This window comes from Barbus barbus, assembly GCF_936440315.1.
Source record: "Barbus barbus genome assembly, chromosome: 46".
NCBI lineage: Eukaryota > Metazoa > Chordata > Actinopteri > Cypriniformes > Cyprinidae > Barbus > Barbus barbus.
Window position 1 is genome coordinate 22,154,434 of NC_136724.1, and position 15,121 is coordinate 22,169,554.

The 15,121-nt window shown below is 37.2% G+C and overlaps 2 protein-coding genes across 3 annotated transcripts in view; both read left to right on the top strand.

The window, feature by feature from the left end:
* LOC306864778 (intraflagellar transport protein 140 homolog) overlaps window positions 1–5,360 on the top strand; it is a 29,892-nt gene extending 24,532 nt beyond the window's left edge. Inside the window, exons 21-29 of one of the 2 annotated variants that reach the window (XM_079408997.1) lie at window positions 466–561; window positions 650–782; window positions 859–1,131; window positions 1,221–1,403; window positions 1,811–2,017; window positions 2,374–2,586; window positions 2,901–3,058; window positions 3,505–3,646; window positions 4,703–5,360. In XM_079408997.1, coding sequence (XP_079265123.1) covers window positions 466–561; window positions 650–782; window positions 859–1,131; window positions 1,221–1,403; window positions 1,811–2,017; window positions 2,374–2,586; window positions 2,901–3,058; window positions 3,505–3,646; window positions 4,703–4,888 — 1,591 coding nt within the window. In that variant the 3' untranslated portion in view covers window positions 4,889–5,360. The remainder of the gene's footprint in view (window positions 1–465; window positions 562–649; window positions 783–858; window positions 1,132–1,220; window positions 1,404–1,810; window positions 2,018–2,373; window positions 2,587–2,900; window positions 3,059–3,504; window positions 3,647–4,702) is intronic. The other variant, XM_079408996.1, reaches the window with a different exon arrangement.
* Window positions 5,361–6,196: 836 nt separating this feature from the next.
* LOC306865324 (coiled-coil domain-containing protein 78-like) lies at window positions 6,197–12,651 on the top strand (the record flags this gene model as incomplete). The annotated part of the gene is made up of 14 exons (XM_079409870.1): window positions 6,197–6,268; window positions 7,051–7,182; window positions 7,259–7,345; window positions 7,417–7,749; window positions 8,460–8,501; window positions 9,136–9,218; window positions 10,246–10,324; window positions 10,791–10,916; window positions 11,029–11,216; window positions 11,543–11,717; window positions 11,824–11,852; window positions 11,926–11,995; window positions 12,343–12,443; window positions 12,525–12,651. 14 exons carry the CDS (start codon window positions 6,197–6,199, stop codon window positions 12,649–12,651), a joined length of 1,644 nt encoding a protein of 547 aa, XP_079265996.1.
* Between the last annotated feature and the right edge of the window lie 2,470 nt (window positions 12,652–15,121).

Genomic DNA, 15,121 nt, shown 5'->3' on the forward strand with positions numbered 1-15,121 from the left:
GAAAAAATTCTGCTCCCTAAATTTTCACTACCAATCAAATATTTGGAATAATTAAGATTTTTGAATGTTTTTAAATCAAATTAGAATGATTTCTGAAGGATCACGTGACACTAAAGACCAGAGTAATGGCTGCATAAAAATTCAGTTTTGCATCACATAACATTTTAAAATATATTAAATTACAAAGCAGATATTTTAAATTATAATAATAGTTCACAATATTTTTACTTTATTTTTAATTAAATAAACACATCCTTGGTGAGATTAAGAAACGTCTTTCAAAAATATTTTTAAAAAGTATTTTCAAAATTCATAATTATTGTAATCTCTTTTTTTTATCTCTGATTGAAAAGTATCAATAAAATTAATTAATAAAAGTAAAAAAAACAATTTTTTTACTGGTAGTTTTTTGTTTGTTTGTTTATATATAAACAAACCTCTTTTCTTTTCTGTCCCATTCTATAGTTTTGAGAAGTCAGACACACATCGGTTTGAAGTGCCGAGAATGCTGATGGAGGACAATCTTTCGCTGGAGATCTACATCAATAAAATGAAGGACAAGTGAGTTTGATTTATTGATTCATGATTCTGGTCACTGCAGTCTGACATGGCTTTGATATTCTCTGATGTCTGGTGTGTGATTGGCCAGGGAACTGTACAAGTGGTGGGGTCATTATCTAGAGAGCCAATCAGACATGGAGGCTGCGCTGCATTACTACGACCTCGCTCAGGACTACCTGTCTCAAGTGCGCGTGCACTGTTATCTAGGAAACATTCAAAAGGTGTGTTGATTGAAGTTTTCTTTGTGTCCAAAACAAAATGAACCAAATGCTTCACAATGATCTATACATTTGACAGGCGAGTGAGATAGCCAATGAGACGGGCAACAGAGCAGCGTCTTATCACGTTGCACGGCAGTACGAGGGACAGGATGAAACCAGCCAATCGGTGCACTTCTACACACGCGCACAAGCCTATAACAACGCCATCCGACTGTGTAAGGAGAATAACTTGGACGAGCAGCTCATGAATCTGGCACTGCTTAGTAATCCAGAGGACATGATGGACACGGCAATGTATTATGAAGAGAAAGGAACGCACATGGACCGAGCTGTTATGCTTTATCATAAGGTACACCCAAACAAGTTTATGCACCGTACAACTTTACCACTAGGTGGTGCTGATCGCTTATAAAAGACATCTTCATTCCACCTTTCCAGGCAGGTCATGTGTCTAAGGCTTTGGAGCTAGCTTTTGCCACAGAGCAGTTTGGAGCTCTGCAGCTGATCGCAGAGGACCTGAATGAAAACAGTGACCCTGCCCTACTAACACGCTGCTCTGATTTCTTCATAAAACACGCTCAGTACCAGAAAGCTGTGGAATTGTTGGTGGCTGCCAAAAAGGTGAACACACCATGTGCTTTCATACAGCCAATCATTTCATATTCATGACATTCATGCATGCAAACCGAACAAAAAGGCAGTTTACAACAAGAACAATAACTGTAACTCACAATAACTTTCTGTTTATTTTAAGTGCAAGCTGCAGTTTTGTTGTCTGCTGCTTTAAATGCTCAATCTCTTGAAGCAAGATGGATTCTGATTGGCTTTCAATGTTTTTATCATTCATCAGCGGGAAAATTTGTGCCAGCCATATCGTTCCTCTTGTCATTATCATTATAGTTGTGGTCTAATTCTGTTTTTATTAGAATGATTATTAAAACTTTATAGTTGTCATTCCCTAATAGTAGAATTACATAGAAATCACAACAGTGTTTCGTAACTGTATGCATATGGATTTGTGTGTGTAGTACCATGAGGCGCTCCAGTTGTGTTTGGACCAGAGTTTGACCATCACAGAAGATCTGGCCGAAAGTCTGACGGTGCCAAAAGACTCGTCCCATCTGTCTGAGGCCGGGAGAAAGGAGCTGCTGGAGAAAATCGCAGACTGCTGCATGCGGCAGGGCAACTACCACTTAGCCACTAAAAAATACACACAAGCTGGAAACAAGATCAAGGTTTGACTTGTGCACAATCCAACAGCTGATTGGCTAATCAATGACCGCTTTCATTTTGCCCATACAGAAAGATTTCACGTAATCTTATAACATGGCTCTTGTGAATACTTGATTCTGATTCACTGCATTTGCAGCCAGATATTTATGTGTAATGATGCCAAGCAATAGAATTGATGGTTATCCCATCAATTTTCTACACTAGTTCTGAAAAAAAAGGCATGTGTTTTCACCAGCGATTTTATATTTATTTATTGCCTATTTATATCTTCACTTATCCTGAAATAGGTTTTCACCAGGCTTGTCTAAATGCAAAGATATCAAGTTTTCTTCTCTGTTCTTGTTCTCATCTTTGACAGGCGATGCGAGCGCTGTTGAAATCCGGCGATACCGAGAAAATAGTGTTTTTCGCAGGTGTTTCCAGACAGAAGGAAATTTACGTGATGGCAGCCAACTACCTGCAGTCACTGGACTGGAGGAACGACCCGGAGATCATGAAGAACATCATCAGCTTCTACACAAAAGGACGTGCGCTCGATCTGCTCGCTGGCTTTTATGAGGCCTGTGCTGAGGTACTGAGAACGTGTGTCCGACGGTACTGTGAAAACTGACCATGCAATAATATCTTACTCAGTGTTAAAAATACATTTCTTGGCATTAGTGGTTCCGTGAAGAACATTTACCATCCATAGAACCTTCCCATTCCACAAAAGGTTCTTTATAGTGTAAAAGGTTCTTTAGAGACTATTAAAATGTTCTTCACACTAAGAATGGTTCTTTTAAGAACTGTTCACTGAAAGATTCTTTGAGGAACCAAAAATGGTTCTTCTTTGGCATTGCTGTGAAAATCAATTTCTGGAACCCCTATTTTTGTGAATGCACACAGTTGGAAATTGACGACTATCAGAATTATGAGAAGGCGTATGGCGCTCTGACGGAGGCGTGCAAGTGTCTGACTAAAGCAAAGGATCACGAGGCTGACAGCAAACTCCTCATACTGACACACAGACTCGGCCTCGTCAAGAAATTCATTCAGGCAAGAAGGTACTGATGAAAAAGGAGTATTTTTGTTTTATTTTATTTCATTTGTGACCCTGGACCACAAAACCTTTCAACAAGCTTTCCGTTGATGAATGATTTGTTAGAATAGGACAATATTTGGTTGAGATACAACTATTTGTAAATCTGAGGGTGCAAAAAAGTCCAAATATTGAGAAAATCACCTTTAAAGTTGTCCAAATGAAGTTCTTAGCAATGCATATTACTAATCAAAAATTAAGTTTTGATCAATTTACTGTAGGAAATTTACAAAATATCTTCATGGAACAAGATTTTTACTTAATATCCTAACGATTTTTGACATAAAAGGAAAATCCATAATTTTGACCCATACAGTGTATTGTTGGCTACTGCTACAAATATACCTGTGCTACTTATGACTGCTTTTGTGGTCCAGGGTCACATCTGTACATGTATTTGTGTGTGTGTAGGATGCATGAGGAGGATCCAGTGGAAGCGGTGCGTGTGTGTGAGTCTCTGCTGGAAGAGAAGGATCTGGACCCTGCGGTGCGTGTTGGAGATGCGTATGGGTTCCTGGTGGAGCACTACTGCCATCATGGCAACTTTCAGCAGGTATGTTGTGTTTTAGGGCGCTTTCACACTAGACGCATTGCTCTGGTCCAAGTCAAGTCCATATTATTTGTATAGCGCTTTTAACAATGCAAATTGTGACAAAGCAGCTTTACATCAGCTTGATATAAAACTGGGTGGCTTTATATCAGCTTTACAGTATTTAGACGGGGAAATAGTGTGTCGAAATAGTGTCATTCTCCTCTGGCCAGACAAAATTAGCAGTTAAAATCTAGGCTGCAGCAGAATCAGATTGTGCAAAGGACTCATCTGGTTCCTGTGGTCTTGTCCCGATGGCCGTCTAGGAGACAGGGTCTTCACTGGGGATCTGTCTCTGGGGCTCATCTAGTTGTCCTGGTCTCCGCTGACGTTCAGGGCTGTAGAGGTCATCTCTAGGTGCTGATCCACCATCTGATCTGGACACAGTCTGGATCTGGGTGGCTACGGTGACCTCAGAATAATAAAGAAACAGACTAATATTAGAGTAGATGCCATTCTTCTAATGATGTAACAAGTACATCGGGTGTTTTTGGAAGTGTTCCCGATTGACCTAATTAATGCAGCCTAACAATCTTTTAACGGTTTTGAATTATAGAAATGTGATAGTGTGTTATGTGATATACCGCTGTGCACTCCCGGGTCCGAATGACAGCTTTTACATTACCAGTTTCTCATGTGAACTGTTCCAACAAAACTTAGCCAGTGTGGAAGCCCCCTTAGTATTCAAGAGAAACCATAGCCATGCTATACTCAGGAGGAATGGTGTTCACCATTATTTACTTGCCCTCATGTCATTTACATCCCTCTCAATGCTGTTTTTTTCTTATTCTATGGAAAACAGAAGACTTTATGCAGGTCTGAAAACATAAATTTCAGTCTGTTCCTAACACAAATTTATTGTATGGACCCAAAAGTTAGAGAATAACAAATTTGGTCGCTATAAACTATCTTGTTTGGAATGACATGAGGGTCAATAATGTATTGTCATTTTTGGATGAACTATTTCTTTAACATCTGTTTCCAGAATTTTGAGTAAATATTGTTTTGTATGTGTATTAGGCTTGGAGTAAAATAGAGGAATTGAGATCAACGCGTCCCAGCATAAACTTGAGCTTGTACGTGAGTCAAAGCAGTCTGGAGGCGCTACAGAACGCTGCTGGAGTCCGTCTGGTCTACAGAGAGACGAACACCCATGCTGCCGAGGATGATGAAGAGGTGGAGGAAGATGAGAACATCAATCATTGAGAGAACGACTTGCTTAGGAAGTCCTAGATAACTGGAGAAAATCGCATACTTTTCTCAATGCACACAAAACGCACACGACTAGCCTACAGAAGCCTGCTCGAGTCTTGGTTTAAAAAAAAGTGCCATATTTCTATGGGACTGCCAGTCTAGTAAATGGGACGTCTTTGATAGGTGTGTGATTTTGTTAAAGCCACGTTGCAGGTTGCCTTAAGTAGAGTAGCTTGTGTGCGAATACCCAGAATGCACTTACGTACGTGATGTGTGTTTTTTTTTGTTTTTTTACAAGAATGCCGTGCGACTATTATATTTAAGTCATTTTGTACAATTTACAAATTATTTAATGACCAGACTTGTTCTGCTATCTTTGTATCATATATCTTGTATACATTTTAATAAATTTTTCTACGTTTACGTAATCATATTGAGTGAATTACATTACCTTTCTCAAAATTAAATGTTCAAGTGCTTTGTGTATTTTGTGGAAGACGTTTTAATTATTCATAATGTGTTTTATTTGTTCCTGATCTTCGCTGATTAGCCGTTTTTCCCACCAGTTTGTCTCAAAAGGGGATTTTTTTTTTTCGAGGTAAGTTTTATGGATAATGGGTTTAATTGTAATTTCAGTTCAGTTTGTTGCAGCTATGTTTCATCTCGTAACATTATACTCATTCAAAACATTGCATTGCCAGACTTATATTTTCACTTTCATTAGTTTTCGATTTTGAATTTCGAGTTTAATAAATTTAGTATTAATTTGAACTAGTATTTAACCATAAAAGTGGACAAAGACGTTTACTGCTGCTGGGGTTCAGTTACCAAACAGAAAGAACAATTCAGCAAAACTGTTTCCACAACAAAACCGATCTGATCTGGCAATGGAAGTGCTGTTTCTGATTTGGCCATAGCCTGCTTCTCAGGCTATATATATATATATATATATATATATATATATGTCTTATATTGTGCTGACACTTGATGTTGTTAATGATTCATTTGTTTAGAAAACATTTGTTGAGCAGATGCAGCACATCTCTGTATATATATATATTTTTTCAGTGTGTTCAGTATTTCTAATATTTAACATGTTCATGAAATAGCATCGAATGTTGATTGATATAATCATGTCTAATCAACAGGATCTGAATAATTAAGCAACTCTGATGATTCAACTGAATCATCTGAAAGAATCGTTTACTTTGATTCACACGCCAAATGGAGCTTTCTCAGAGAGTGAGGTTCATTATGAACGCCCATGGAGACTCATGTTTATAGAAACCAGATATAACACACCTCTGACAGCTGCAGAACATGGACTCGACGAATAAACAGAGCTCAATTAACCAACTTCAGGAGCAAATTCGCTCTCTGACTGAAGAAAATGTAAGATATTTTCTTGTCATCTGAAAGGAATTAACTTAAGTTTAACCAATTTTTTATTATAGTAGTTAAAATAGGCTATTAAACAATTATAATGTCAGTTTATAAAGTTTATATAAATTCATATTTCTCTTTTATGCATTATAAATAATTGGGTTGTAAAAAGCCAGGGTTTTTAATCAGGGTAATTGAGAAATATATACACTACCATTCAAAAGTCTGGGCTAAGATTGATTGATTGATTTAAGAAATGATTACCTTCATTCAGCATGGATGCATTAAATTGATTAAAAGTGACAGTATAAAGACAAAATATTTCTATATCAAATAAATGCTGTTCTTTTGAACTTTCTATTCCTCAATAAATCCTGAAAAATAAAAACGATCATAGTTTCCACAAAAATGAAGCAGCAAACTGTTTTCAACATTGATAATAATCAGATTTTTTTTTTTTTTAGCAGCAAATCAGCATATTAGAATGATTTCTGAAGGATTAATGATGCTGAAAATTCAGCTTTGGCTACAAGAATAAATTACACCGATTTAATTTAATTTGAATTATTATTTCACAGTTGAATTGCTGTTTTTAATGTATTTTGAATCAAATAAATGCAGCCTTGGTGAGCAGAAGAGACTTTTACCAACCACAAACTTTTGAACAGTAGTGCATAAAACCATTTAATTTTATGCATTTTCATAATTTTACTATAAATAAAATCTTAAACTTATGTACATATACTGGGGGTCACTTAACCAAAACACTGAATGTTGTGATTTCTATACAGGTACAGCTGCGGGAACGAAATGAAGTGCTGTTTAGTAAGCTAGACTCAGCCCAGAACAAACTGGGCCAGCAGGCTGCGTCAAAAAGCGACCTGTCAGTCAAACTGGTCCAGTGTGAGGAAGACAAACTGAGGGTAGGATCTGAAATGCACCTGGAAATATGGGATCTGTCTGATGCATTAGTTCATATTTCATGCGTATGTGTTTCAGATCTCAAAAGACCTTGTTGATGTTCAGATTGAGGCTAATAAAATAAGAGAGCAGTATGAAGCGGAGATCTTTAAACTGAAAAACATGGTAAGTGCGTGCGATACACACAGATGAGCAAAGTAATGGTTAACACATTTATTGAATGCTTTCATCCCCAGGTTTTATCTCAGGAGGGCACCGCCTCGTCTCTTGAGACAGAGTGTGACCGGCTCAGACAGGAAGTGTCGGCAGCATCGGCACGTTTAGAAGTCATTGAGCGAAATGAGCGTGACCTGGCCGAAGAGTACGCCGTGCTAAAGAGCAACTTCCTGTCGCTGAGTGGTGCTTATGAAAGAGAACGCACACACTCAGAGGAGCTCAGCGCCGAGCTGCTCGCCCTCGCACACACACACGACACGCTCCTGCAGGAGAGAGAGCGCACACACAGACACACTCTGGAGGTGGAGAGGGTTCGAGCGCTGCTCAGCAGGACGTCCCACAACAGAGTCAGGGTGAGACGCACATACACCTGCTCATCCTCATCAGATACTTCCTCGAGTAATGTGCGTTGCTCTAGAAGGGACTGAATTCAATTTAATTCTGAAGCTGAACACACTCCGAATGTATGAACAATCACACAGCCTTGCATCTTGAAAAAAAAGGTCTAATATTACCTTCTTAATTTGATGATGCTGAGTTTCCATCACGTCAAGTTTCTCGCAGTTTTTCGAATTCTCAATATGAATCAGCTTGAATGCAATTATCAAAATAACAAAAGCAGTCAAATGTCAAAAAGAAGTATTCAAAATGTAGAATGTTAGAATCTGCAAAGGAGCAGAAAAGGTGGAAATCAGGGTTAGGGATAAAATAATGTCTTCAAAATCATTCATACGTGTGTAAATGGGCTGAGAATTGAATAAATAGTTGTAATCTGATGTCTTTGTTGGAGATTTTCTGCTGATTAAAGCATAACACAAGACTTCTTCACCTTACAAATGGTTATCGAAAGCAAAAATGCTATGGAATGAACATATTTAGTGAGAAAGTGTGGAATCAGCACCCCAAAATTAGTATGAAACAAGTACTGGATTTCAGAAAGCAAATATGACGCAGGGTGATGTGATAATAGTAATGATTGCCTTTATAAATCCACTTATAAATGAAAGGGGAACAGCATTATTTCTTAATGAACTTGAAGTGTTTTTGATGTTTGTTTTAACAGCCAGAGGAGCTTGAACAGAGCAAGAGCCAACTGGAAAGAAACGTAAGAATATCAGCAGTATATTATTATATATTCCCTAGTTTTTCAAGTCAAGTCAATGTCTTAATTGTTGTATATTGCTTTTCACAATGCACATAGTTTCAAAGCAGATTTACATGAATTTAATGTTTAGAATATCTTAAAATCTTCATGCCTTATAGTTGCATGTAGCAGAATAAAGCTGGGCAATAATATAGTTACATTTTGCGACAATATGAACAATCAGATACTTGAGATATACTACATAGCATATATCACTTTATGTCAAAATACTGTATGAATGCCGATGACGTAAGGTGTACTTAGATATCTGACTTTATATATATATAGAGCTGGACAATAATATTTTTACATTTTGTGATAATATAAACAGTCAAGCTGATGAGATTTGCTATATAGGATATATTGCTTTATGTGACTGTACTGTATTTATAAACTGATAAAGCTGGATGCCCTTATTTTTTTCCTACTTTTAATAAATATCCAGGCAATAATATAGTTTATAGATAAATAATCAAGCAGAGATTCGCTATATATTTATCAAGTATAACATTTCTTGTTGTTGTAATGAGCTTATCCATCATTTTTCTGTAATATGGTGTTTTTTATACATGTGTGATGTTGTTTTTCAATGCAGAGAGTGCAGAATAACCTGAGAGACGAGTTAGAAAAACTGAGGAAAAGCTACGAGGGGCACCAACGACGGCTAGAGGAGAAAGTGTGAGACACACCATGACATCTGCTCAGATTTTGACCCATCTTGGGTTACCAAACACTAGTGGGCGGCACTAAATACTCGTGAAATGGGGCCCAAAATGTTTTGTGATCACTGAAACCACATTTGTGCATGTGTACACGACCACGATAGCAAAAGAGCAAATGCTCGCCTGTCAATCATACACTGCGCTAGGGTTTTGAAATTGATTGGCAAGCACATTTGTAAAGGATGCAAAAGATTTCAAGGAACATCTTCAGTATGTCTGATATCAACATGTAGCAACACAGATCATGTGAAGCACACACACCTGAAGTTCAGCAAACAACAGGTGCTCAATTAAAATAACAATGAGAATTGGAAACATCTGTTGTATATACCGAACAGCTGCTTGCCCACTTTTAGAGTTTCATAAACATGTTGGTATAGTAAGTGATGTTTGAAATAGTTAATTGAAATAAAATATAAATATTAGGTGGAAATTTTTTAATGAAAATGAGAAATTATTCATTGGGAACTAGCTGTACTAAAATTGCTAAAACTAAAACTGACATAAAAAAATAAATAAAGCTAAACAGAAATATAAAAAAAAAACTCTAATAAAAATAACGAGCACATGACACAATAAAACTAAAATGAAAATAAAGACTGAATTATAACAAAAGCTATATATTTATAAGCTTAAAAAATAAATTCAAAATATGGGTAAATACTATGATAGCATATACTTTGTATAATATTGTAATACTAAAATAACAGTCATAAAATCATAGACCCTCCCCTCGAAATCTGATCACAAATGACCACAGAGTCAGTGCCACACTCAGAAAAGGGTACAATGGTGTCTGCTCCAAGTTTGTCCGAGTGAAACCAAACTCTGTGCACCTGCTGCATTAGGAGTGATGTGGTGGAGCTTTTATCTTTATGAGTGGGGAGGCTTTGATACATGTGTTCGCTCGTTTAGTCATGAGGCGTGGGCGCTGAAGGTCAGCCGATGTGTGCACATATGTGTGTTTTATCTTTCTCTCATAGTGTGGCCATGGGGAGAGAACAGCAGGAGAATAAGAGAGCCATTCAAAACACCCGACACGAGCTGTCCCAGCAGTCTGCAGTCAGTATAGTATCACTCATTCACACAGAAGATGCTGTATATGTGACCCTGGACCACAAAACCAGTCACAAGTGTCAGTTTTTTGAGAAATTGAGATTTATGCATCATATGAAAGCTGAATAATTAAGCTTTCCATTGATGTATGGTTTGTTAGGATCGGACAATATTTAGATACAACTATTTAAAAATCAGGAATCTGAGGGTGCAAAAAAAAATCTAAATATTGATAAAATCATCTTTAAAGTTGTCCAAATGAAGTTCTTAGCAATGCATATTACTAATCAAAAATGAAGTTGTAATATATATCTTCATGGAACATGACCTTTACTTAATATCCTAATGATTTTGACCCAAACAATCTATTTTTGGCTATTGCTACAAATATACCCCAGCGACTTAAGACTGGTTTTGTGCTCCAGGGTCACATATGTGTTTCTAGCTGCTGATTTGTTCCCTCTACATGCAGACACTGACTATTTCTCAACATCAGCTGAAGGAGGCTGAGGCTGAGGTCTCTAAACTACAAAATCATCTGAAGGAACTCAACAGAGAGTACAGGGCACGACTTACACGCTACGTTCAGGACGTTACAGTATGTGTACAAGCCAACAGACGTATGGTTAACACACATATTTATAGTGGCTTCTTGAGTTGATGTATTTTCAAACAAACTGATGTTAGAAGAGTCCTGTAATGTGCTGTAGGAGTGTGTAACTGCAGCCGGTGATGGTGATTTGGGACAGAAGTTGAAGGGGTTTGTTGAGTCCATGCTGGAGGAGGTGAAAACATCCCATCGCTCCAGAGAGGAACAGCTCACTAAAGCCGTCAGAACGCACCGCAAGCGCATACAGAGTCTGAGCAACACGTATCAACAACTACTCATTGCTTACAGGTGCTTGAACATCCACTGATTTGCACCTGTTGCTCTTAATACAAACTATTTACAGTTAACAGTACATGTGTTCATTTAGCACAGGATTCACAAGTTTTTGACCTATACAATTTGGTTTAAGTTTAGTTTTAGTTAATAGTGGCTTCAACTATGAAATTAACCTAAAATGTCATCAAATACTAATGAAGTTTTATTTGAAAATTAAACATGCTCAGTAAAATGATTATTCTAGGCTAAATCTAAAATACAAATACTTTTAAAGCGAAACCTGCTCCCTCACACACTATATCTGATTTGGTCTGATAAGTAATGTCTCTGTGTCCCAGACTGCAACGTGAGCAGATCCTGGCACTCCCTGAACACACTTTAGAGGCCGGACCCCCTGAGGCCCACTTCAGTCCCGCTGGGACAGAACTGAGAGGAGAGACCGAGAGAGAGCTACACAGACTGAGAGAGGACAAAGCTCGCCTGGAGAGCCAACTGAAACTGGCTCGAGAACAGGTGTGTGTTTGTGTGTGTGTGTGTGTGTGTGTGCGTGTGTGTGAGTGTGTGTGTGTGTTATTTAATGGATTAGCTCTGTGACTTGATCATGTGCTTGGTATTTCAGATGGCTCTATCAACAGAGTCTTCTCAGAGGTGAGTATCATTCAGAGTTATGTGTAAAAATACTGTTTACTGGCTTATGTATTTTTGTTGAAAAATTCTACAGGGTTGGACTAACTCAAGATGCCGGGAATGATGTTCAAAAGCAGATCAGAGAAATAACCAACTCCACACAGGTAACCAATAGCAAGTTAGTCCTGGAACCAACATAAATGGTTGGTTCAAGCCAAAAACTCTGATGGACTCTGACTGGTTCAAAAACTCTGATTGGTTCATAAAAAATGATCGTATTCAAGCAAGATCAAATCTGATTGGTTTATAATGACGTTGATCCGGGATACTAGTAGTAGACACCATGGTAGGCCAAATACCTGCCGCAAGAAACCACTAAAGTTAATTAACCATAACTGATAACTATTAAACATTGCAGTATATTGTCTAAACACACACAAATATCCCCACATGTAACCATGAAAACAGCTTTACTATCATTGCTCTGGTAAACACAGTAAAATTCCAACAGGAAGTTCAAGAGAGGGAGCGCGCCCAGCTGATCACAAGGGCAACGGTTGCAGAGGAGCAGGTGTCTGAGCTGAAGGAGTATGTGGACAATCACCTGGGCAGGTATTTGAACACCCACCTGTGATATTAAGGAAATGACTTTCTAGGTGGCATGTGATGCTCAAGTGTGGCGTCTTTGTGCAGGTATAAACTGGAGATAACACGGCTGCGCAGGTTGCTGGGATCACAGGAGGGAAGATCAAATAGTGCAAGAACCCATAAGCCCCGCCCACTTCACACATCACTCAAAAGCAGCAGTAATGAAATATAGTGCAGCAGTGCATAAGCCCCGCCCACCCCAGGTATGAATCAAAGGCAGCAGTTTTTAAATATAGTGCATGACTACATAAGCCACGCCTACTCCAAAAGTCACTCTAAAATAGCAGTTATAAAATAATGTAAGCCCCGCCCACTTCACACCTCACTCAGAAACAGCAATTGTTAAAATATAGTGCAGGACTTTACAAGCCCCACCCACTCCACAAATCAATCAAAAGCAACAGTTTTTTTAAATACAGTGTAGGACATAATAGGCCCTCCTCACTCTGTAAATCAGTCAGCAACAACGTTTATAGTGCAGTACTTAAGCTCCACCCACCCTGTAAATCCATCAACAAGGGCGGTTATGAGATAAACCACTGAAATAGTGCTAATGCTGTTAAACAGCCTGCAAAAAACACGATTTGGTTAGTAATTACAGCTCATAATATGAAACTAATGGTGTGATAAGCTTTTTTAAACCTAATTAAAATAATCATAAACAGCATTAGCCAATCATGAAGTGTGTTTACATGCACATCGTACACCAGAAGACATGAAATGTCATTTAAATCATTTTAAATCTCTTAACATTTAGATTTTGTTTAGCATGTAAACACCTTTATCTTGTCTGTTTACGTTCAGGTGTTTTTTCTTGTGATATGGGTTTTTGCATGCAAACCCTAAAAACAGGGTTATAGAATAGATGATTTTTGATCATTATCAGGGTTTTGTTGTACATGTAAACACTCGTTAACGCCGTCATTTGCATTTTTACTGTTTAATGCTAAACTCACAAATGTCTCATTTCAAGAAGTTTGGGTTTTGCACTTAACGTATGATTCAGATTAAATAGTTTATTGTAATGATTGATAATTTGTTATTTATTTATAGTTTTAGATTTATAGCAAGTCAAATGTTGGAAGAAATTTCAACAATAAAGTGTAATTGAATTGAATTGAATAGTTGAATCATCAAAATGAAGCAACAGCAATATGACTTGTACAGCATGTGTTTAAATCCTTTAGAAACACGTATGTGTGTGTGTGTGTGTATGTGTGTGTGTGTGTGTGTGTGTGTGTGTGTGTGTGTGTGTGATTGAATTTGCTCTTCCTTCCTGAGAAACTATGTGTGGAATGTTTGTAAAGCTTATGTCAATTTTCCGGGCTGCGAGAATGAAAGGCTGCTGACAATTAATTGTCTGACGGGTTAAGATCATTTCATTACAGAGCATGTAGTTCACACACATGCTGATCCCTGAGAAACATACAACACTGAGTGACAGACGTGTATCAACTGCAGTGGTTTCATGGGCTAGTCGTATCAGTGTTTTTCAGGCTTAGAGGCATTTCATTCACTTTATGCCTCATTCATTTTAGTTTTAGTTTAGTGTTCTTAGAATCTAAAATTCTGTATTTTTTAATAGAATTTATTATTTTAAAAATGTATAGAATTTTTTATATAAAATAATATATAAATTAAATCTAAATATATAATATAGAAAGAATATAAAAATATAAATAAATATTTTTATTTTTTTATTTTTTTTACTATAAAACTTGTTTCCTAAACGTTTAACATAAAACATTTCAAATTTATAAAATTTAAAACTGCCCTGTACCTTCATTTTCAAAGAGAAAGTTAAACCTGAATGAGAATCGAATTCATCCTAGGAATTTAAAGTTGGAAATACTGCAGGGAAAACTTGAAAGCATATTACTGGAAAGAAAAAAAATAGCACGGATTATCCGCAAAAAGAGAGCGTGGAAAAGACAGAAAGCGAGCGAGACAGAGAGAGGCTGTGGGCTTGGCAGATAAAGGGAGAGTGTTTGGGAAATGGGCTGCAGACTGAGAGGCTTCGAGCGCCTCTTTATGAGCCGGGGGAGAAAATTCAAGATTATGCGTATGGGAAACGGGGTGTAGTGAGTACAGTGGCCCCTGAACCCCTGGGAAAGGAGCAGGGCCGGGGAGGGGCTTATGGGTAGTGAGGGTAATTGCTGGGGGTTGGCTGGGCGGCCGACTGTGTGCCAGCTCACACTGGGTGGCATCCGCACAGGCACGTTGACATCATGAGAACATAACAGCAAAGGGAACGAGAAAGAAAGACGAAGAACAAAGTGCTTTCAGCTCTTTACCTCTCCGTTTTAGGCAGATTTTAATTGAAATAATAATGATTTATATTTATTATTGTATATATGATTTACATAAAAATATATTTAATTTATATTTATGCTTAAAACAATATCAAACATAACATATTTTGTGTATGTAAATATATACAAATATACACTAATTTGTTATTATATTGAATTGAATTAATGGTATATATATACACTGTATATACTGTATATATCAAACTATTATCAAACTATAAAATAATATATAGCATTATAAGTAATAATTTTATAATAAATGTATGTTATATTTGTCAATATTTTATTTTATTAATTTTATGTTATATTAATATTCAAATTTTATGATTA